Source organism: Peromyscus leucopus, chromosome 10 (assembly GCF_004664715.2).
Source record: "Peromyscus leucopus breed LL Stock chromosome 10, UCI_PerLeu_2.1, whole genome shotgun sequence".
NCBI lineage: Eukaryota > Metazoa > Chordata > Mammalia > Rodentia > Cricetidae > Peromyscus > Peromyscus leucopus.
In genome coordinates this window covers 87378092-87402501 of record NC_051071.1, presented here as the reverse complement: position 1 = coordinate 87402501, position 24410 = coordinate 87378092, and the positions used below count along the sequence as shown (strand labels likewise).

At 40.2% G+C, this 24410-nt stretch overlaps 2 protein-coding genes across 4 annotated transcripts in view; one reads left to right on the top strand and one right to left on the bottom strand.

The window, feature by feature from the left end:
• The window catches only part of Mapk10 (mitogen-activated protein kinase 10), a 294249-nt gene that overhangs the window by 209027 nt on the left and 60812 nt on the right, over positions 1–24410 (top strand). For all 3 annotated transcript variants that reach the window (XM_028867293.2, XM_028867294.1, XM_028867295.2), the window contains 4 exons: positions 606–664; positions 1486–1624; positions 2309–2474; positions 4833–4904. In XM_028867293.2, the coding sequence (XP_028723126.1) occupies positions 606–664; positions 1486–1624; positions 2309–2474; positions 4833–4904 (436 nt within the window). The remainder of the gene's footprint in view (positions 1–605; positions 665–1485; positions 1625–2308; positions 2475–4832; positions 4905–24410) is intronic.
• The window catches only part of LOC119088669, a 40067-nt gene continuing 29188 nt past the window's right edge, over positions 13532–24410 (bottom strand). The window contains exons 2-3 of the mRNA XM_037209227.1: positions 23875–23938; positions 13532–15478 (exon numbers count right to left, since the gene is read on the bottom strand). Coding sequence (XP_037065122.1) covers positions 13629–15476 — 1848 coding nt within the window. The 5' untranslated portion in view covers positions 15477–15478; positions 23875–23938 and the 3' untranslated portion in view covers positions 13532–13628. The remainder of the gene's footprint in view (positions 15479–23874; positions 23939–24410) is intronic.

Sequence of the window (24410 nt, the reverse complement as noted above, 5' to 3'; positions counted from 1 at the left end):
ATTCACAAATTCACTGAAGTAAGAGACTGAATGGTTAGGACTGAATTTAGCTAACTCTTCAGCTTGCTTTTCGCCCCACTTGTCATTAATCTTGAGCACGGTGTACCTCCCCGCCCCCAGTCCTAGGATATTGGTTGAAATTGTTTTTGATTGGCATACAAAAGTAAAAAATGTTTCAATGACAAGACCAAATTGTGACTTATGATGTGGCCTTTGCATTTGGAGGAGCAATGGTCCCTTGGGAGGTCTGATGAGTATTTCGTCATCTTTCTCTTCTTGGTGACACTGCTCTTTGTGTATTAACCACCTCACAGCTTGTGTGTGGTCTCGGAGCCACAAGAAGCAATATGATACACAGGTCTTTTCTAGCTGCTGCCTCAGAATTGACTTTATAATTTCATTATTAACCTTCAGACAGGTTTTATGTGATTTCTGATCACACTTTTCTGTTCTATGGAACAAGTCCAGAAGAATTCCCAATCTTTTCTGTTTCTATCATGGCTTTCTTTATTGAGTGTCTTACACTGGGAATAAATACATTCATACTTTAAAAATAATTAACTTTCTGCCTTATTTCTTTGTCCCTTTCATGCTCTGTCTTCCAGATTATTAGCTTATTAAATGTTTTCACACCCCAGAAGACGCTGGAGGAGTTCCAAGACGTGTAAGTAATAAAACAACAAAGGTAATGAAGGTTGAGCCCAGCCCTCACGCAGATCACTCCAGGGGATGACAAATATAATAGCAACAGAGACGAAAAGGATGAAATTCCTTGCAAAGATCAAAGAGACCTAAGGAACAGGACCCAGGAAATGAGGTAGCAGTATGCAGTGGCGATTCTGCTGTGGTGTGACCTCCTGAAGGACACTTCTGCCTCCTTCTGGCCTATATGGTTTGTTGTTCCAAACTCTTGGTAAATCAGGGAAGTAAGAAAGCCTTATTGATTATTTACTCATTATTTCTGTGAAAATTTTCAGGATGGGTCAGTTCATTTTGAGAACTATTAATAAAGGACATGCTGCAATTTTTTTTAACCTGTCTTTGCAGTGCCTTTAATTTGTGCAAAATGAATCTGTCTAGAATGTCGGTGACAAACACAGCCTGAGGACAGTGATTCTAGGGCACAGTGTCTTCTTCTACACAGTTGCAGCACACTTTAGAAGTGGCTGTTTTGATTCCTGTCCTCATTTGTAATCATACTGCTTAGGAGAGAGTTAAAGAAATAGAGGGAAAAGTATGATCACTAAAGGTTAGAGAACAGATGGGCATGAGCCACATACTAATTAGTGATGCTGCTATATGCACGTGGTTGATTCGCTGCAGCTGTCCATCTTGATATACTTGGAAGTTTCCCATATTCTCAACTCAAGCAATCACAGAACTTGGAAGTTCAATAAACTTAGATGAAGTACAGGACTCCAACAGTGATGGAAGGTCATTCTAGAGCCTCCCTTCTGGAACTAACATGATGGGTTTACCTTCTAGTTACCTAGTGATGGAACTGATGGATGCCAACTTGTGTCAGGTGATTCAAATGGAATTGGACCATGAGCGGATGTCTTATTTGCTGTACCAGATGTTGTGTGGCATCAAGCATCTCCACTCTGCTGGAATTATCCACAGGGTAAGAACATTTACTCTAGAACTGCAGTGTGCTGACTGCTAGGGAATAGAAAGAACAGCACTGAAGTACTTTTTTAGGGAGAATTTGGTCAAACACCACACACTTGGTAATTTTGTAGATGGGGTAGCGTTAGCACCCGACTGATTGATATGTAGAAGGACCTTCTGTGTGTGCTCTGGTAGAATTTGAGTTCATATTTTTGCTCACTGAGAGCCCCCTTCTGAAGAGTCTTATATTTCCTAGCCCTTTGACATTCAAAGTCGGATGAGTAGCTGAAATAAGACAGCTCATTTCCATTCTTCCTTTCTTGAAAAATAAGGGCAGCTACCCTGATATGCTCCCTGTCAGACCTAAAAATGACACTCATCCTTAAAGGCTTATGTTGTCCTAAAGAGAAACCTAAGAGATGGCAACAAATGACGGGTTATTTTCCCCAAGACTTCTTCCCATGCGAGCCTAAGTTGTAGAAATAACAGTACAGTTCTCTTCTGAACTTAAAATATTTTATAAGGGCATTTTTCAAAATCTAAAACTACCTATGGCTTGTCACAGTAGTCCCGTGCCTCCCACAGGGTCCTGCAAGCAAGCTGTTGCGTTGCAAGGCTGCCCTGTGTAGTGCTAGACTAGAAATCGCAGTTATTGTAGACACTCACTTTCATTTTCTCCCCCTGTTCCTGTTGTCAGGACTTAAAACCCAGTAACATTGTGGTCAGGTCTGATTGCACTCTGAAAATTCTTGACTTCGGACTGGCCAGGACGGCAGGCACAAGCTTTATGATGACTCCGTATGTGGTGACACGATACTACAGAGCCCCCGAGGTCATCCTGGGAATGGGCTACAAGGAGAACGGTAGGGATGATCCTGGAACAGCGAAGCAGTGGGTTCACGCTTTAGATAACTGAGAGTCATTTTTGTTGTAACCGAGAAATTCTTTGGAAAAAGAACTGCCAGCGTTCATATTCAGAGAGTTCTTAAATACCACTGGGGGTGGGGGCGGGGGTCAGGCGTGAAGAATGTGAAGCATGTTTCTGAGAAGCAGGTTTGGCTACAGGAACTCTAAAATTCGATAGCTGAAAAGGAATTGCAAATAGAGTGTGATTACACAGTCGGATGACTGCTGACTGGCACACGGGCTTCAGACGGGGAGAATCACTGCTAACTGCATTGCAGTGTAGTCCAGATATTTGTGGAAGCTGTGAGAAAGATGCTTTAGTTAAACACTTAGCTTTTGTGTAATATCTCGGGTTGATGGCTGTGGTCCTCAAGAAAGACTAACAAAGATATTACAGAATCTTGCATCAAGTCAAGTTAGCATCATTCAAACTATAAGCTTCTTGTTCTTATGTCAAATCCTCTGTAAGTAATATTTAGTGTAGCACTATCTAGTAAATCTTAATAAATCCAAGAAACCATGTAAAGGAAAAAAAATTCAATTTTACATTATTTCTTTGACAAGAAAATCTAATGTACATGAACATGTTGAATGAAAGATCCAGAAAAAATATTTGAAATTCAAATTGAATTTTGATTGATTAAAACAGAGGGTTTATAAAGAACTTCTTAGAAAGCTTTGCAGTCTATCATTTTGTCGGAGATACTTACTATATAGAGCCATGTTGAAAACCAAATCAAATATACTTAGAATTTATATTAGCTTTAAGTTAGATTTGTATGTGTGCCCTGAATACCTGTTTTTGTGTTTTATATGTTTAATTCCTAGTAATCCATTTCACACAGTTCATCAAAACTACTGCTGCTGTGCTTTTTAGTGTAATTACTGCAGAGCACATTTATGTGCCATTGAAGTTAGAAACAACCATTTGCATACTTCCAGTCTAGAGGGTTGCTGTTACACTGGTGTCTTTGTATGCAACAAAGGGACAGTCAGCCCTGAGCAGGCCACGGCCAGAGCTGTGTCACCTTCCGACTTATGTTAATGGAGCCTTCCTCCTGAGTGAAACCCAAGGAGGATTAATTAAAGAGAAGTCAAGAATTGAGGACCAGAGTTACCAATAATTTATTGTATATTTTAAGGGGAAGATTTTGAATGTCCCAACCCAATGGGTTGTAAATATGCTAATTACCCTGATTTGATCACTACACATTGTGTGCATATAGCAAATATCCACAGGTATGATTACTATGTGTCACAAAATTTAGGAGAGATAAGGACAGACAGAGCCTGGAAGTCTGTTTGTCTGGTCTGTGTTTTTAGATCTTTGTCACACAGACAGAAGGTATTCAATCCCTGTTTCTGTCTTTATTCAAAAGGCCCACAAAACAATGAAAAACCCTCCATTGCTGTGCAGGGAGGTGTGTCTCGTACCCGTGTGTCATCCTTTCTGTCAGCTGAGGGTGGTTATCATGCAGAAAAAAACAGCTTGTTCTTGCTCCAGGCATGCCCCTCCTGTGCACCTCACCCTGCTTTCCACCCCTTGGAGCGGCTCTGCCTAATGTTTTTGTTTTAAAATCTCCTTGTCCCTGATAAATGTGAAACTGGAGAGTGTTAAGGTTGGTAGGAGACACGTCGGTTAACAAACAGGACAATTGGGAAATAAATACACGTACTTCAGTTTTAACACCTTTTATGCATTTTCACTTCTCAATATCTCCTTTGTGTATATGCTAATTTATCGTATTTCTCAAAATATTTAAGATAGAAGTTAGAGCTGATCTTTATCTTAAGGAATAATTTCCGAGTGAAAAATCAATGCTGTAGCACAGGATTTACAGTTTCTCACCACAAAGCTCACCGACCATTTCCTAGTCTCTTGGATTTGGTTGAATGAACTCTTATTTGGGACAAAGGGTGTTCTCTTGCTGCCCACTGCACACAACTAAACAAAATAGGAGGTGAACACAGTCACCCTACAGGGATGAATGTAGCAAATGCTATCAAAACTGTCTCTGAGACCTTTAGTTGACACCTGCCTGGAGATACCCTTGGCTTTGTGAGTGTTCTCTTCCTGTCTGTGACATTGCCAACTCATGTCAATAAAGATGCAGTTTGGGCTCCCATCGAATACTCTGTTTTACACATGAATTTGAGCTCCCACTGTAGAGACTGTGTGATAACACAATGTGAATTTTAACTCACATTCAGCCACTGAAGGTGGAATGTGAGAGTCTTCCTTTCCCGTCACCAGAGGCAGCTACCTCAGTTAACCTTGCTTTCCTCCTGTCTTCGCTCCCTCTCTCCTGTTCCAGTGGATATATGGTCTGTGGGATGCATCATGGGAGAAATGGTTCGCCACAAAATCCTCTTTCCCGGAAGGGACTGTATCCTTGTACCTTTGGCTTCACCTGTTTTATTTTCTCTTCCTTTAAACTCGTAATGACTTTACCAGCAGAGTAAAGACAGAGCAGAAAGTTGGGTAAGTGGAGTACTTGTCACAATGAAGTGACAATTTCTATACTCTCTCCAGCACTGTAGACTGCCTACCACATGACTTCTTCTTATTAACTTTCCAATAGCAAGCCTTTCTTATAAGCTAAAATAGGAATGGCATTTTTCAGAAGTAATGGAGACCACCAGACTCTAAATGAAAAACAAAACAACAACAACAAAAACATAATTAGTAAATGAAGTCACTCTTTGCAGGTCATTTCCCATGATTTTTCTAAAGTGATTTATGATCCACAATATTCAAGCCTGATTTCCCTACTTACTCTCCCTGACAGTCTAAGCTTTCATCCACTGGTCCATGCATAGACAGGTGTAAATAGGCCACTGTAGCATGCATAGCCCCAGTAAAGGGTGAACTTCAACCCTTAGGAATCATAATTATCATTCACATTAATAGAGGTGACTTTAATAGGACTTCATTCACTTGAGGTTGAGAGGTTGAGAGATGGTATATACATAGGCAATTATAGGGCTCTGTTTGCTGCACCAGAGTGAGAACCTGAGTTCAAATCCCCAGCACAGGAGCAGAAGCACACAGCTGTAACTGCAGCGGAGGGGCAGACCTCACTGCCAGCAGCCTAGCCAATCAAAGAGCTCCAGGTCTAGTGAAAGCCCCTCACTCAGAACTTAAGGTGGAGTGTGACTGAGGGCAATACCTGACAATGACCTCTGGCCTCCACCTGCACCAGCACACTTGAACACACACACACACACACACACACACACACACACACACACACACACAAAGATTAGGTCATTGTTTTTCTCACTAGGTTTCTTAGAGGGCTGTGTATGCATGAGAATTACTAAAGCAGATGAATTTCTTCAGTGACCAGAAATTCACTCTCTAGTAAAAGTACCCGTTTGTGTTTATGATATGTGGAAAATAAACTTCATGTATCAGCAGGAGAACATACTTTGATGAATGCAGAGTATCTTGCTAATGAATGCTAGTGCAAATTATGGTCAACACTAACTGACAGCTTCAACGGCAGTACAGTGTTAACTCAGAATAATTGTTAGAGATTTGGATTTTGTCAATAAGAAATATGGCAGATAACTCTATTACACATTTTATTTGAGGAAGTTCTATTAAGTAATCCTTATATAAGAAAGACTATAATTTTATTTCAACATGAAAAGAAAGGTTAGAGTTCAAAAACTATGACTTAATAAGAAGTTAATAGCAAACGAGCATTTATGCATTCTGCTGGATGTTAGTATGATATTGCTGAGTCCCAGCATTGGCACAAAGTGCTGGTCTCTTCTAGCCCTTCAGTGATAAAGACCCTGGAGCCAGATGCCACTTCTCAGCACTTGAAATTATAAATTGAATTACAAGTGCTGAATGAATACAGTGCTTACCACTATCTGGAAATACGCAAAGCATGTGCAGTGACCCTTAATGACTTCCTACTGAATATGTGTGAAGTGACAGGATTTTGAGTGTATTGAGGTAAAACACATATCGATACAATTGATCTTACCTGTTCCTTCCTATTCTTTTTTATTGCTAATATTGTCACATTTTAAATTGTATGCACAATTTACATGTGGGGCTGTTGTCTTTTTCATTGCATAGTGCTGGTCTAGAGGTTGAGGCAACCCTGTGACATCCTTCTGTCTATAATTCCTTTCACACGATCATTTGCCTCATGCCTTTGTCCACAGGCACATTTCAGATGTGACTACATGAGACTTTTTCTTTACATCAAGACAGTTATTTGTAGTTTGAGGATCAATTACATAACCAATGTGTCTGAACATTATAACCCATGTTTGCATGTCAGTGCACTGATCTTACTCACAAGCAGAAATTATTCTTTGTGCTTTTGCCTTTGGGGTAAAATACTTTAAAAAACAGAGAGAGGTACCTCCCCATCACTGCTCAGAGTGGAGGCTGCAGTTCCTGTGGGTCACCTGCTGGTGGAGAAAGACAGGTCAGGATTTCTCAGCAGCCTGAGACCTAGCTGTCCTAGGTCACTTTTTCACAGAGCAAGGCCCTCCTGTGAGCGAAATGTAGCTCTCCCCTCACTTCTCAGAGGTGCTCTTCTGTTGACAGTTGAAACTCAACAGCTGACGCAATTAGAATAAACTGAAACTTTTAAAATCTAAATTGACCCTTCAGCAAAACAGATAAACACATCATTGATGATATTCTGTTTCTCAAAAAATAAAAAACAAATTCTTTTGGAGCCTGCCTTTTATTTTTGTTTTAGAAAAATTTTGAACCTGAATGAAACTGTGTAAAAGTCAGTATAGAAAAAGCTGCATCCTGACACATGTGCTCATCAAGTCCTGTCTCTAACGCAGAGAGTATAGACCGTAGGGAGGTCTGTGTGTTGTGTGCCTTTATCACGAGTGGTTACGACACAGAGCACAGGTCTTTGAGATCCAGGCTGACTGCCCTGTGTGATACAAGTCTACAACACTGTCACTTTCTGACTCGGGCTTCCTACTGTCCTTAGAGGAAGATCAGGCTATTGAGGAAGCTCACTGAACCACAAACCTTGAACAGGCACAAGGATGCAATGGTTTCCCTGGAGAAGGACCATGACAATATGTCAGCATAAATGAAATAATTCTAGGATTTGCTGGAAGTAATATTGAAGTTTAGTATGCATTAATTGAGACCCTGACTAGTTCAAGATCTGCAGGCTCTCCTACTTAGAAATATTAAAATACATGTAAATTAATTAATATTAATAAGAGTATCAAATTATTCTGACTGGAAAATAATGCAATAGTCTATATTCGACATCATTCCTTACTTTTCACAGAACTTTTAATGCTGTGCAAAAGCAAAAACATTAAAATGCCTTTGCAAATAAAAAAAAATCTAATGAAATTTTTACCAATGACTGATTTTTTTTTTTTCACTTAAATCTATCTTTTCATTTTGAGAAACACTGTGGGCTTTTCTGGGTGTTTGCTATTATCCTGATACCATCCCAGGGCCGTTTACTTACTACTGAGTTTGGATGTTGGCAAAGATATGCAATTTTAAACATAAAAACATAGAGTACCAGAGAGATGGATCAGTTGATAAAGCATTTGCCTTGCAGGCACAGAAACACAAGTTCCATTGTGAGAACACACCTAAAGAGACCAGACATTGCAGTACATTCCTGGAGTACCAGCACCTGAGAGATGATTCAGGCAGGTCCCTGGGGCTCTGGCTAGCCAGTCTAGCTTACTTGGCAAACTCCAGGCTAATGAGAGACCCTGTCTCAAAAAACAATGGATATAGCTTGAGGAATGGAGCTTGAGATTGTTCTTTGACTCCATGCACCTGCTCATACACAGGAAAATGCACCTGCTCGCCCATGTACACGTGCATATGCACACACACGCACACAGAGTGTATACATAATTGGATTTGCTTTCCATCCATTAATTTTCTAATTATTTTAATATTTCAATGTTTCTAACTCATTTTTTATATTGTGCATTAACTCATTCAATTTTCATGATAGTTTCATGATGGAAACAGATTCCCTCAGAGCTGGGCTGTTTACAGAGTACAGAGAAGAGGGCCCTCTGCCTTTCGTGTGAATTCTCTCTCTTTCAGCAAGTTTATCTCAACTCACTTGGTTAGAAATTTCCCCAAACCCTGTGCAGTCCTCCCTCTGTCCACTCACTCCAAACCCCAGCATGGCAGTGCTGTCCTCTGGATCCCAGACTCTCCCTCGGCACCCCTGCACTGTCCTCTGGATCCCAGACTCTCCCTCGGCACCCCTGCACTGTCTTCGGGATCCCAGAGACTCCCACGGCACCCCAGCACTGTCTTCGGGATCCCAGACTCTCCCACGGCACCCCTGCACTGTCTTCGGGATCCCAGAGACTCCCACGGCACCCCTGCACTGTCTTCGGGATCCCAGAGACTCCCACGGCACCCCTGCACTGTCCTCTGGATCCCAGACTCTCCCTCGGCACCCCTGCACTGTCCTCTGGATCCCAGACTCTCCCTCGGCACCCCTGCACTGTCTTCGGGATCCCAGAGACTCCCACGGCACCCCAGCCTTTTCACAAACCTTCTTTAAGCCTGCTTATTCTTTTTTTAAAGTTGAAAATAAGTTTTTCATACAACATATTCTGATCACCTTTCCCCCTTCCTCATCTTCTCCAGATCCTCTATACTTTCTTATCTGTCCAACTCCATGTTTTCTTTCTCCTCTCTCTTTAGAAAACAAACAGGCTCCAGGCGGTGGTGGCACACGCCTTTAATCCCAGCACTCAGGAGGCAGAGGCAGGCAGATCTCTGCGAGCCAGCCTGGTCTCCAAAGTGAGTTCCAGGAAAGGCACAAAGCTACACAGAGAAACCCTGTCTCAAAAAAAAAACCAAAAAAAAAAAAAAAAAAAAAGAAAAGAAAGAAAGAAAGAAAGAAAAGAAAAGAAAAGAAAAACCAAAATAAATAAATAAATAATAAAAACAGGCAAAATCAAACAAACAAACAAACAAAAACAGTACAACAGCAACATCAAGAAAAACAACAACAACAAAAACCTGAAACAACCATAGAATTAAAAAAAAGAAAAAAAGCACTAGGAACACACACACACACACACACACACACACACACACACACACACAGGCAGGCACACAGAAACAAAACCCATAAAAACACAAGTTGCAGAAACATAACATACTAGCAAAAGACCAGTAAGATAAAAAGTGCCCAAAGTGACATGAGACAAAAAATCCCCCCAAATGCCACTGAGCTCATTTTACGTCGGCATCTTCTGCTGGGCACATGCTCTGCAGGCCCTGAGCTGTGGCCTGTGTCCTCAGTGAGACTCAACTGGAGAACACTAAGTTTTCCTCTGTGTGCAGATGTCAATTGGAGGTAGCTTCTGGGTTAGGGATGGGAGCCCGTGTCCACTTCCCTCTCAGAGCTGGGACCCCATCTGGTTTGGACCTGGGCGGGTCCTGCACATGCTGCCGCAGTCTCCGTGAGTTCATATGTACATCAGTCCTGTTGTGAACCTTGCTTCTTTTACACACTTTTTTTTTTCTACTGTATGTTTTATTTTCTATATCAAATGGAAGGATCTTCTTTGAACAAGGAACCCACAGTGGTCCTTTTTCTGTAGTTCTTGACAAGAGTTTTCTGGACTTGGCTTCTGTTGGAACTTAGTACATGGTATTCATTTCAAAATTCTAGATATGGGGTGAATTGTCTCCAATTAAAGCAGGCAGTATGATAGAGTAAACACCCTTCTTGCCTCTCTCCCTGTAAGCACAGAAACATTGGCTGGAAAGAAAACAACAGGTATAAGACCTTGCTAGGGAGGGATGGTGCTAAGGGGCAGGGAAACGACTTCCCACACAATGAGACAAGCAAAGAAAACATCATCCTATTAACAGAACATGATATCATTCAAAGTTCGCACATGAGAGCTGGAGATAGTGAAAGTAAAATAGAAACTGAAGGTCATGACTGTTGTGTCTATGCCATGGACAGATAGTCACATCAACTGTTTGGAACAGGACTTACTTCCCAATAAGTTTATAATTAACATGTTATTTTATAATAGTATTATAAAACATTAATACTATTATAATTAAAATTTTAATTATGTTTAATTAAAATTAAAATATCAATACTATTATAAAATAACATGTTAATTATACTAAATATTAAATATGTATTATATATATTTGTGTGTGAGGGATATGAGAGCAACATATCTCCAGGGTTGTGAAGGGAAGGAGTTAGGTAGATGGACCTAGGATAAGTGTTCCTCTGAGTCTCTGGCACTGAAGTGTTTTACAGAGTGTCTCAGGAACTGCTGTGTGTGGGTCTTACATAGGAAAAACACGCGTGCTCTCAGTTTGTTTGAGGACAATAGTACTCTATTAAGGTTCTACTTTGGTTTTAAAACATTGTGATTTTTAAAGATTGATGTTCAAAATGTAAGATTCCCAAAGAAATGATCTGTTTTGTCCTTTGAGGTTCGTAGGAAGAAACTATGAAAAATGTCTGAATTCTAAATTAAGTGACAACTCTGTTCAACGTGCTAAAGGATAAATCAGAGCAGTTTCAGAGGCATGGCAGTCTCCAAAACTGGATATTTTCAAGTTTCCCAGGGGGCAGCTGTGTTGGTCCCCGTCTATTGTGGTGACAGGACCCAAGGCCGTGGCTCACAAGAAGGAAGGGGTATTGGGACACACAGTTTCAGATGTTTCAGTCCATGGTTAACGTGAAGTGGGGAAGAGAAAGGAGAGAGTTGCAGAGACACCACCTCTCTATACTTTTAAGGGTCAACCCCTAAAGACTGAACTTCTTCCACAAAGTTCTTCCGAAAGGCACCTCTGCTTCCTATAGCTCCACAGACTGGTCACTGAGCCTTTAGCCTGGTGGTTCTCAACCTCTGAGGCATGGCCCCTTTGGAGTTGAATGACCTTTTCACAGGCATCACCTATGACCATCAGAAACCCCAGATGTTTACATTACAGTTCATAACAGTATCAAAATTACAATTATGAAGTAACAACAAAAATACTTTTATAGTTGGGGATCACTACAACATGAGGAACTGTATTAAAGGGCCGCAGCATTGGGAAGGTTGAGAACCACTGCTCTAGCCTTAGTATTTGAGGTGTTATAGAAGATCCAAAACACAGCATTCACACAGCCCGAGAACTGTTTAATCATGGATTATGACCCAAGCTATTAGGAAAATTTAAAAGCAGTGACTAGGATTTCTTTCCTTGGATTTAGATGGAAGATAAAGTTTGAAAAGAAGAAGAAAATTTAGAATCAACTTACTTGTGTAAAACACTTTGGATATTCTCAGAAAATTGATGATTATATTTTAGCAACATCTGAAAATGCTTAAAATTTCTTTTAAACAAAGTGACACACTATCTGGGTATTATAATTATAAATACATTGGCTTCCTGCTGTGGAATGCTGGGGGTGGAGGCACACTGTAGTAACATAGCCAGAATGGCACTCTATCAGTGTCCTGTATAGGAGACCCAATATGCCTTAGAAAGTGTGAGAATTCAGTTTCCAATGGATACTTATCTGTGGTACCATCCACTCTAATATTGTTAAAATTTCATAGATTAACCTGGTGTAGCCTTGATAAGCATTTTCAACCACTGTACATACATGAAGTGAAGGTTTACCACTCACTGGTCTTCCCTGATCAATGATCCGAGTTCTAAATTCACCTGTTTCTAATGGGGGGGGGATGACCGATTTATAGACTGTGTTACATGACTGGATATTGAGTATTAACCTCATTGTGAGCCCACAAAACTCATGTAGGGCTCCATGTGTACATCAATCTTTAGAGGTTGCTACTTCTGGGCACAAGACCTGGCACAGCTGCTGCACAGTCCAGGTAGTCAGAAGGATGGTGAACAGAGAGGAAAACTTACAGAGAATTCAAGGGCTTCAGGTACGGTCACTTCAAAAGGTGTGCCAGTGGCCAGACGGACCTTAGAACTTAAACCTGGTGTTCATGTTTGTTTTTTCTTTCTTTCTTTTCTTTTGTATAAACATTTTATGATTCCTTAAGACTATTTTGAGTTCTGACTGGGAAGGGAAAATAAGTGTAGAAAAATGTTCATCTTTTACTTTGGAATATGGATATCCTGCAAAAGTACATGCGTGCACACACACATACACACACACACACACACACACACACAGTGGGGGGGGGAGAAAGAGAACAGGGATTCATACCAATTGGCAATATATTATATTAGTTATTGAGCCAATAACTAACTGTCTAGTGCCTATTGAGGGTACAGCAACAAAGGGACCCTGTTCCCATTTTGATCACCAATATTACTGATGATATTGGTCTATATATGAGGGACCATTATAAAAATATCACAAGATTTTATTCTAAAGGATAAAACTGGTCAGTTTTAGGAGAGAAGTTACTCAGCATTATACCACGCTGACATATTCTCAGATATTTTTTTAAAATGTGGAAATAGAGTCATTGTTTATTGCGTGGTTCTCAACCTTCCTAATGCAGTGACCCTTTAATACCTCATGTTGTGGTGATCCCCAGCCACAAAATTATTTTTATACTTTATAACTGTAATTTTGCTGCTGTTATAAATTGTAGTGTAAATATCTGATATGAAGGATATCTGATATGCAATCCCTATGAAAGGGTCATTCAACCCCAAAGGAGTCTTGACGCACAGGTTGAGAACAGCTGGCTAAGACACTAGAAGTTTCATGGAGCCACTGGTGATTTGATATGGAGTATTCCATTCTAAGTGGCTTCAGCAGTGAAATGGGCTGCCTAGTGAATAGTTAGGTTCACTCATTTTAAAAACACAAACAAAACTATGAAAAGCTATTATGTATCTGAATATAAATTATGTAACTAAAAATTGAACTTTTTGTGTGTATGTTTAGTTTCTATATATAATACAATATACGTATGTGTTGAAGCTAGTTTTTTGAAAGCTATCACCAGGCAATATGGAAAGGGCTTTACCAGAAATACAACATTGAAAATTTTACACAATAAATGCTTTTTAGTGCTGACATTTTAGAGGATGAAAATAACATTTAGAGAGGTGAAGTTGGTCAAAGTCACACAACAGTTAAGTGGTGGAATTAGTTCTGAAGCAGCAAAAGGGGTGTAGACACATCTACCAGAGGTACTGTAGACACATCTGCCAGAGGTACTGTAGACATATGTTCCAGAGGGACTGTAGACACATCTGTCATATGTACTGTAGACATATCTGCCAGAGGGACTGGAAACGCATTTGACACAGGCACTGTAGACACATCTCCCACATGTACTGTGGGCAATTCTCCCAGATGTTCTGTCGACACATCTCCCACATGTACTGTGGGCAATTCTCCCAGATGTTCTGTCGACACATCTCCCACATGTACTGTAGGCAATTCTCCCAGATGTTCTGTAGACACATCTCCCACATGTACTGTAGGCACATCTCCCACATGTACTGTAGGCAATTCTCCCAGATGTTCTGTAGACATATCTCCCAGATGTACTGTAGACAGATCTCCCATATGATGTTCTGTAGACAGATCTCCCATATGATGTTCTGTAGACAGATCTCCCATATGATGTTCTGTAGACAGATCTCCCATATGATGTTCTGTAGACAGATCTCCCAGATGTTCTGTAGACATATCTCCCAGATGTACTGTAGACAGATCTCCCATATGATGTTCTGTAGACAGATCTCCTATATGATGTTCTGTAGACAGATCTCCCAGATGTCCTGTAGACAGATCTCCCAGATGATGTTCTGTAGACAGATCTCCCATATGATGTTCTGTAGACAGATCTCCCAGATGATGTTCTGTAGACAGATCTCCCAGATGTTCTGTAGACAGATCTCCCAGATGTCCTGTAGACAGATCTCCCAGATGATGTTCTGTAGACAGATCTCCCAGATGATGTCCTATAGACAGATCTCCCAGATGTCCTGTAGACAGATCTCCCAGATGATGTCCTGTAGACAGATCTCCCAGATGATGTTCTGTAGACAGATCTCCCAGATGTCCTGTAGACAGATCTCCCAGATGATGTCCTGTAGACAGATCTCCTAGATGTCCTGTAGACAGATCTCCCAGATGTACTGTAGACAGATCTCCCAGATGTCCTGTAGACAGATCTCCCAGATGTACTGTAGGCATATCTGCCACATGTACTGTAGGCACATCTGCCAGAGGTACTGGTACTATAGACACATCTGCCAGAGGTACTGTAGACACATGTATCCGAGGTACTGTAGACATACCTGCCAAATGTACTGTAGGCATATGTTCCAGAGGTACTGTAGATACACCTGCCAGATGTACTGTAGACAGATCTCCCAGATGTACTGTAGGCATATCTGCCAGATGTACTGTAGGTGTATCTCCCAGATGTACTGTAGACATATCTCCCAGATGTTCTGAGGGCATATCTGCCACGTGTACTGTAGGCATATCTGCCACATGTACTGTAGAAAAATCTCCCAGATGTTCTGTAGGCATATCTGCTACATGTACTGTAGACAGATCTCCCAGATGATGTCCTATAGACAGATCTCCCAGATGTCCTGTAGACAAATCTCCCAGATGATGTCCTGTGGACATATCTCCCAGATGTACTGTAGACAGATCTCCCAGATGTCCTGTAGACAGATCTCCCAGATGTCCTGTAGACAGATATCCCAGATGTCCTGTAGACAGATCTCCCAGATGTACTGTAGACAGATCTCCCAGATGTCCTGTAGACAGATCTCCCAGATGTCCTGCAGACAGATCTCCAAGATGTACTGTAGACAGATCTGCCAGAGGTAATGCAGAGGAACTGTAGACGTATCTGCCAGGGGTACTATAGACATATCTGCCAGAGGTGCTGCAGATGTACTGTAGACATATCTGCCAGAGGTACTGTAGACATATCTGCCAGAGGTGCTGCAGAGGTACTGTAGACATGTCTGCCACATGGAAAGAGAAACAGATGCATCAAAGTTCTAAATAGCTCCTTGGCAGCTTTTCCAAACATTTATGGGCAGACAGGAGATCACACAGCTTGTGCTTTAATTACCTGCCTTTCTTCTTTAACTTTCCTGTAACACACACATTCACACACACGATGCACATTATACAAACACACTGCACATATATGACACATACTACAAACACACACACTACACATGACACACATTCACACTCAGATATTATATATACTCACAAATATGCATACTACACACATATTACACATACATACTATATACACAGTACACATACCACATACATAGTACACATATACACTCACACACTACACAGACTATACACACTCATACTTGCACACACATCACACGTAGATGGGTTATTGGGGACAGAATGATAAAATTACTTGCAATTTAAAAATAAAACACTTTCCCAGAGCTGTTGTATTTTTTTTCTTTCCTCAAAAATTCTGAGCCTCTTGTGAGGCAGTGATGACCAGATGCTTCTAACTCATCCTAATGGACACACAACCATTTGCTCTGTCTTTCCCTGAGAGTTTGCATGGCCCTTGCTTTCCTGAAATGGAAGCGAACACATTTTCTCCTCAGGGTTTAGGGACTAAGCAATGGGCACCCTGGGTTTCACTCCAGTGAGGTTTTCACAGTGGAAAGAATCTTCCAGGACCTCTTTCAGGACACTGCCAAATTACTACATGTAATTTGAAGCCTGAGTGGAGTAATGCCATGAGGTGCTGCTGCCCCTGCACCCTCTTTGTTCCATTCCCCCCACATTCTGTTTCCTTCCAGTGTTGCTCAGCCTGTCTTCAACTCTGTGAGAGCAAGTGGGTACAGCCCCAGGAGGGAGGGGCTTCCCTTCCTTGCTTGCCCTTCCCTATCCCTCCTGTCCCCTTTTACCCCTCCCATCCCCCTCTACTCCCCCCCCCCCGCCCCCGCACCTCCTGTGCCCTTGCTCTGCCTTCCTGGTTTCAGTTCTGGATGATAACTGACAATAGCAAGGAGACATTGTAATTGACCCTCCCATTCCAGATTTCCTTTGATTTTCAGTCTCAGAAGTGTTTGCTCTTTAATCTTGTTTATTTCATGGTGAACAGTTCTGTTGGAATAGCCCGCACTTTTAGCATTACAAAAGTCCGTGCTTATGGAAGAGGACAAGACTTCCAGCTTAGAAACTGCTCCTTTGATGGGATTCAATGATGGAGCCTGCATATTCCAAAACATTCATTCTCCAACAGGCATTTCTGCTTCTAGAAATTTATTCATATTTATAAACAAGCATAAATGCCTTTTATAAAAGTAATTTTCTTTTGGGGTGCATGCCGCTAGTTTTTCTTCCTTTCCTTTTCCTGATAGGGTACATAAAAGAATGTCAATGATATTGATTTACATGTCGCCCCTATTAACACAGCCTAGGATAATTTTCAATACAAATCACTTAGATTCCAGCAGATAAATGCAAATTAGATCTTTTAAATCAGAAGTGAGAGAAAGCATTGAATTATAATTGCAAAGTAATATAATCAGACATCAGTAGCTTCAAACGGCTTTGTTGGTTCTGCTGAAAGGGCTGGGCATTCTATGTGAGCCCTGTTTATACCTCAAGGCCCAGCTGGTCACGGACTGGCCTCTGCCTCAGTCAGGGAAGTACAGGCAATGATTCTATGGTGTGAGTGGCCTTGGTGTTTTACTTCTGTATTGATCTATTTGTGTGTTCTTGCTTATATCATTTCATTTTTGTTTTCAGTTGACATGTGGTCGGTAGGGTGCATCATGGGAGAAATGGTAAAAGGTGCAGTGCTGTTTCCTGGCACTGATCGTATCCTTCCCAGTGGCCACTGGTCTCTGTGCACCCTTCTCAATTTATTTCTTTTGTTTCCAATGCAAGACTGCTCAAGATCTCCATTCACAGCCCTCAGAGAGTTTCCATGAGATCAAATGTCAAGTATTTGCAAGCTAGCTTCATGTTAGAATAACCTCAACTCCCAGAAAGACCTTCCATGAATGGGACAGTGGGAGACCTGAAAGGTTCAGCCTTGCATTGAAATCTCCGCCTTACTTCAGTTCTTCCGAACTCACTTTGTTTTATTATTCTGCTTTTAGAGATTCAAAAATGGAGACATATATATGTAGCGAGATAATAAATGACCAAGTCAGTGTTCATGCTGAAGCTTTACGGTTTTGTATCATAAGAAATATTCATTTAGCGTGGCAATCCAAAGTTCGCCCACAAGTGTGATTTGTTTAACACAGGTCCAGAGAACATGTCTGCATGTCTCGTTTTCACCTTCATCAACCACTTTTCAAACACTCTGGATTATTCACTTCACTTACAGGGAAGGAATTTCTCCAAACCTGTTCTTCTTTTCTGAGATCATTAACCAGCACTATTTAATACCTCCTTGATTAACAGTGACTAGATAGAACACCTGGAGAAGTCATTTAAATCACTCTGAGAAATAAAAGTAATCTCTCTAAAGTAGCAACTGATTAAAGGAGTCCAGAGGTCCCAGGTGGACATGCTGCCGAACACCACCTAGAAACAGCCTGCCCCCTGAGGAAGCGAAATGCCTGCTGTGTTTGGTCACGTTTGATGATGATCTGTCTTCATCATTCTAAGGGGAAAAACTGAAGTGAAGTGTTCATGATTTAAAAGCAGCTTTGAGTCGCTAATTATGGGCTAATGTCTAATTAGTCTGATTTAATAACATCATGTGATTATCTACTGTCTTTAAGTTTTTAAAACCCTGCCATCTCCATGGATAACATAATGTGTGTGTGTATGTGTGTATGTGTGTCTTTTATATACAGTTCCACACACATATGTAGAGTATAGCATTATAACTTTATACATACTTTCCTTAGGTTTAAAAGGAACAATTCAGAAATTTACAAGGTAGCAGAGAGTGATCAAGGAAAGACAGCAGCACCTACCTTTAGCCCCCCCCCACAGGCATGTAGGAGCACCTACACATGCACATGTGTGCACACTCATACACATTCACACACATCTATACTGCCTATGCAGCACACAAAACACCACAAATAAACAAAAAGGTAAATGTTCTACTTCTATTTTTGCTAAAATGTTTTTCCTCTAGTCTTAAACTATGACACCCTGACTTTAAAAATATTTCTGTCCTTATTGCTATTTTGTTTCTATTAATATATTTTATTCAATGCTATCTATAAATTTACATATTAGTGCTAATGTTAATTCTGTTTTGAAGATATGTTGGCTTGATCAAAACAAAAGTACTTCATATTTCTGAAAAGAAACCAAAACTAGGATTTCTTTCATTCCCTATGAATCAGTTACTTTTTTCTTAACATTTGGGAATAAATTTGAATTAGTCTGTATGCTCTTTGCTCTTCCAGAAATTCATTAGAATTGAATCACTGCAGATTAAAGCAATGTTTGCCACCTGAAGATTAAACTAACAGTTTCCATTTCTGATTGTAGCATACTGCAAGATTCCCCAGCAGAGCTACGGAACACAGCCCAGCATTATTACCATCACTTCCTGGGAGAAACTATTTCGGCATCACTGTTTAATCTGAAAGTCAAAGCCCCTAGTCAACAATTCTTAAGACCCCTGTAATGTCACAAGGTCATACTGCACAGACCGTATGTGAGGCTTGGACAGTGAATCTTTTTTCTGGGTATCTCAGAGACACATATGTAAATTTCTTGGGAAACCAATTAACTGTGGTTCATTAATGATATTAAGCCCATTGGTTTAGTTTAAGTTAGTCTTTTAAATGTAAACTGTAACCACTGACTATCATAGAGTTAGCCTTTAAAGTGCAAGATGTACTACTTACCTTAATAAGTATTTGTTATCAAAAGGAACTTATTTAAAGAGAAAAAAATTACACTGAAAACTATTAAAGAGAGGCTTTAGAATGGAGCCAGAGGTGAGGAGTCTGTAAAATTACAACCTGTTCAACACGTTATAAAGCCATGTTGCTTTAAAAGTCAATAAACATGTTTGAAAGTGTTCTCAAAATAAATGATTTCTAAAAGCCCTTACATATCAGCCATGCACATCATTTTGATATAGTTAAATAGCAAAGGGGATTTTAATAAAACTTTCATGTTCTTTATATGACAGAAAAATACAACATATTGTTTTTAGTGGGAAATTTAGAAATTAGTCAAATAGTTCTTAAAGTTGTAAATATTTCACAAGTAGGTTTTTAAAAATATATATTAAATAAATCTCATTCCATCATAATGTTTTTAAGTCTGTATAGATTAATAAGAATTTAGTTTCAGCAATGTGACAGATGACTCAAGAGGTTAAGAGCACTAGCTGCTCTTGCAAGGAACTTTGGTTCCATTCCCAGCACCTACAACTGCCCATAACTTCAATCCCAGGAAAACCAGGGGGATGTTTTTCTTTCATAATTTTTAATTATTTTATTTTTGAGATTATAATATAATTACATCATTTCCCCTTTTTATTTGCTTTCTTCAAGCTCTCCCATATAACCCTCTCTGCTCTTGTTCAAATGCATGACCTTTTTTCATTAATTGTTGTTAAACACACATGTGTGCGCGCGCACGCACACACACACACACACACATACACACACACACACGCACACACACACACACACCTAAATACATACATACAACCTGTAGTTTTCTGTATAATATTATTTACATGTAAGTTTTCAGGGCTTAACATTTGATATTTATTTGATACAATTGGTATGCTGGGCTGGAAGTCGGGGATTGCTTTCCTCTTTAAATTTGAATATAAAAAGCTTTGCCAATGCCTCACTTGGCGTGTACTTTTCAACAGGGTTGAATGTAGCCCAGGCTGGCCTTGAACTCATTGTTCAGTCCAAAATCCACGTGGACATCTGATCCTCCTGTTTCCACTTCCCAAGGGCTCAGCCCACGGGTATGCCCCAAGCTGCCTGGTTTATATGGTGCTGGGGGTTGACCCAGGGCCTGTATAGGCTGGTCAAGCTCTGCCACCTGAGCTATCACCCCAGCTCTCTCTTCCTGACCTCACAGAAATCTGGCTGTCCCCTCTTAACAACCCAGTGTACATAGCGATACCCAGAAATTAGCATGGCCTTCCAGAGATGTGTCCTAGGATGGAGCACAGTGTCCTGCAGCCTGTCGTCCATAGAGTCAACAATGGTGAGTGAAACCATTTGCATTAGTGATGTCACTAGAGTGAAAGGGACTTTGACCTTCTCATCTCTAAAACACAGATGTCAAATCTTTTGTCAACTTTCAAAATGCAATCACATGCAAGTAAGACAGATCAATGTTTGTGAAGCCAAACCACTGCCCCAGGGAGAGGCTACCCTTTCCATCAGAGAACGAAGACTGCCATGGGAAGTTAAGAACAGTCTCCCAAAGAGCCTATGCAGACAAGGAGTCCAGGAGGTTACCCTTCAATAGCTTACAAAGTGTTGCTTCTGCAGCATATCCTAATACATGTTAGAAAACATAATTCTTGCCTACTTTTGATTTGTAAAGATAGATTACAATAATAGACTTATAAGAAAAACCAATTTTCACATGTCCAATAGTAGACCCCGGAGGCTTGTCCTCACTGAGTCACTGAATCAGGTTCAAGACTGCATGCTCTCGCTTATCATACTTCCTCCTGTGTCCACTCTTAAGGAACACACTGTTAATGAATTGTGCCTTAAACATTTCTTCATGTTTTGTGTTATCAGAAACTGAGGAATATTTTTGAGACAAAAAAGAACATTTGCAAATAAAAAAAAAAATAACACAGCTAAAAACTTTGTTCTTCCCACCACCACCACATAGAGCCTTGCACACACCCCTGAGCTGCATTCCCAGCTCTAAACTAAAATCTTCTCAAGGAATAAAACAACTCAAACACAACCAACAGTAGAGAGAACTCTCTTTAGTGTGCGTGCGTGCGTGCGTGTGTGTGTGTGTGTGTGTGTGTGTGTGTGCGTGCGTGTGTGTTTCCACCCTGATCTTACAAATGGCCTCAAGTGTAAAAGTGCTTTTAAGACCTAATTTTATTATGATTACTAAGACAAGCTGGGGTCACTGTGTGGTGTGTGGAAGATGTTTCTGTGCAGCTGAGCTCACTGTGTGGGGGGAGACACCTGTGCTGTCCTCAGCTGACCTCATGGGAAATGCAGCACTCAGTTCTCTTCCTCCTCTGTACAGTCTTTCCTCCACAGGAGCTCAGTAGTCTTGGCTATCATATCCCCATTTTCAAGACAGTAAAATGTGAAAGAGAGAAAGATTGGGACTTCTTCCTTACCCTGACTTCTTTCCAGAGAATTGGCCTGTTAAGTGTGCTATGGTATGGAGTGATCTCTTCAAGAATTGGAACCTGTTATGTTCTGTACCATAAACACAGAAGCACAGTCAAATCTTCTCTCCTCTGGATGTAGTAACTCACTGGAGAGGGTTAGTATATTCTAGATTAACATTTCTCTAAATGCAGTCCCAGGACTGCCTGGATAGCAGTTCTCAGCAGTGTTTCTTCTGTGATAATCACTGCACACCTAAGAACTTATATTCCTACAGTTAAGTGGTATGTGTTGGGGTTGCAGGGAGGCTTTGTAACTTTTCTGCATTACTAATATTTGAGTTTGTGAACATGGTTTCCTATCATGACACTGAATACACAGCACATGTGCTCATTTCACTTCCCTTGGAGACCTTACAATTTACATTCTATCCTACAGAGCTGAACTAAAGCCACAGAGCCACACTCAGCATCATGCCTACATAGTGGCTAGTTGGAGATAAAAGGACATCTTCTGGAGCTATTAAGTATAGATATTGCATGTGGCGATGCTGTCTTTAGGAGCCAAGTAAAGAACTGAGAGAGAAATATTGATGGTCTTGAAGTTGCAGATGCAGTCTGTGACATCTTCACACTGATGACTGAGTAGTGGGCCTAAGAGAGTGAGTCATTAGGCATGCCAATATTGTCTCTAGAAATATCATGTTTAGGAAGAGAATAACCAAAGACAGAAAGAAAACAAAATAAAAGAGTAATTCAAACTGCATGATAGGACAAAACCCCAGAGAGCTCTTTAACAGTTTTCTGAAGGTAGAAATGGCAGAGTATAAATTTCATTCATAATTATAACCCAAATACCCAGAAAACAGAAGGTATTTTCCATCAGTACACTCATCAGGGAATGTGTCTCGGAAAGTTCTCCAACCAGGGACACTAAGTAGCGCTTAGAGTCTGAGTTCTCAGTCTGACAGAAAAGCTTGCAGCCTGTGGCTCCAGCAGCTCATCCTTCCTTCCTTTGAGTACTTTGGTACCATTCTCCTAGGATGGTACCACTCAAGGAAGTCTTTAGTAACGATCACTCTCCTTTGCCAAGTATCTCATCTACTCCCAAGAGCAAAGGATTTGAATTGCCACTCTATTTAATCTGCAGTGAACTTAGAATTAGATGAGGAAATTTGCTGTCATAATTTTAATTAAGTGTCTTTTTCCTGTTAATATCGAAGGTCTTAGATAATTTATCTCAGGGTGACATTTTCTGAAATCATAGATCTGAATGTAAAAGTCCATATGTTTACTACTCTTTTCATAACTGCACAGAACTAGTCTATAGTATTCCCTTCATTGTCCTATACAGCATGAAAATGCTCTAATGCTGTATTTTCATAAAAATAATATTAGCAATTAATTTCCAAAGAATGCATCGTATGATGTCAGCATATAACTAATACCAGTAATTTCTTATATATTTAAAAGTACAAATTGTGGTGGTAATCTGACCATTTTCTTTAAAATTTCACCTTATCTTCATTCAAAATGTGTATGATAATTTTAGTGGAAAAGTGTTGATGTGAAAGACTAAGACAAGCACATTGGAGATGCTCTCTGAGACACATACACCTGGAAAATCACACCATGAACTTTAGACCAAAGCAAGTCAGTTCCTTCTATCACATTAGCTCCAGATAGCCTGTTTTCTTCATGAAAACTGACTTGAACATGAGGAAAACAAGTCCTTCTTATCTAGACAGCCAGACATTTGTAGGAAGAAAGGACTTGAAAGGAGTATGCTAAAAGAAAGGCACTCTTTCTTAAAGAGGGTTGTACCCAGTATTTGCTGCAATATTTAACTATTTCACTGACATAGTTTTAATAGGTCCAGTGTCTCTGTGTCCTGAATGATGCTTCATCTAAAAGCACTCTCAGGTAGGAAAGATCACCCAAGTACTGTTAGAGACTCAAATTATTTTTTGAATACCAGGACATGTGACTCTCCTAACATTTTTACCAAAAATACCATAGAGTTGCTTTAGGGCTGCTTCTTTGGATGCATTTAGTTATGAGCAGGGTGTGGCCACCCCATCTTAGAATCCCAGCACTTACCGGGAGGAGGCAGGAAGAAAGTTGGGGCTTGAGAGCCACACTACAAGTCTGAAGCTGAACTGAGCTGCAAAAACAAAAAACAAACAAAAATAAGAACAACTTCAACAACAACAACAGAAAAAACAAAACCAAAGAGACACTTGATTCTGTGTTGAAGGTTTTTATTGACTACTTTCATGACTCTAGTTGAATGAAACTAGAATTAAATAATAGGTTGATGATATTTTGCCAAACTTGTTAAACTTGTTTCTTGTAGAAAATCTAGAAACTTCTTTGCCTCTTTTAAGCATAGTATTAACTCTTACCCTTTAGAATTCAAAGCAAGTTTGAGTAATGAGTCAATGATAGCTTGATGGGGTATGTTAACCCAATTGCATTAGAGAGAAGGTCTTTTTTATGTTTACAATAACAACTGAGCTTTAAACACCATGAACATTTTTCTAAGTATTGATATCTATCTATCTATCTATCTATCTATCTATCTATCTATCTATCTATCTATCCTATCTACTCATATATTATCTATAGTCATAAAC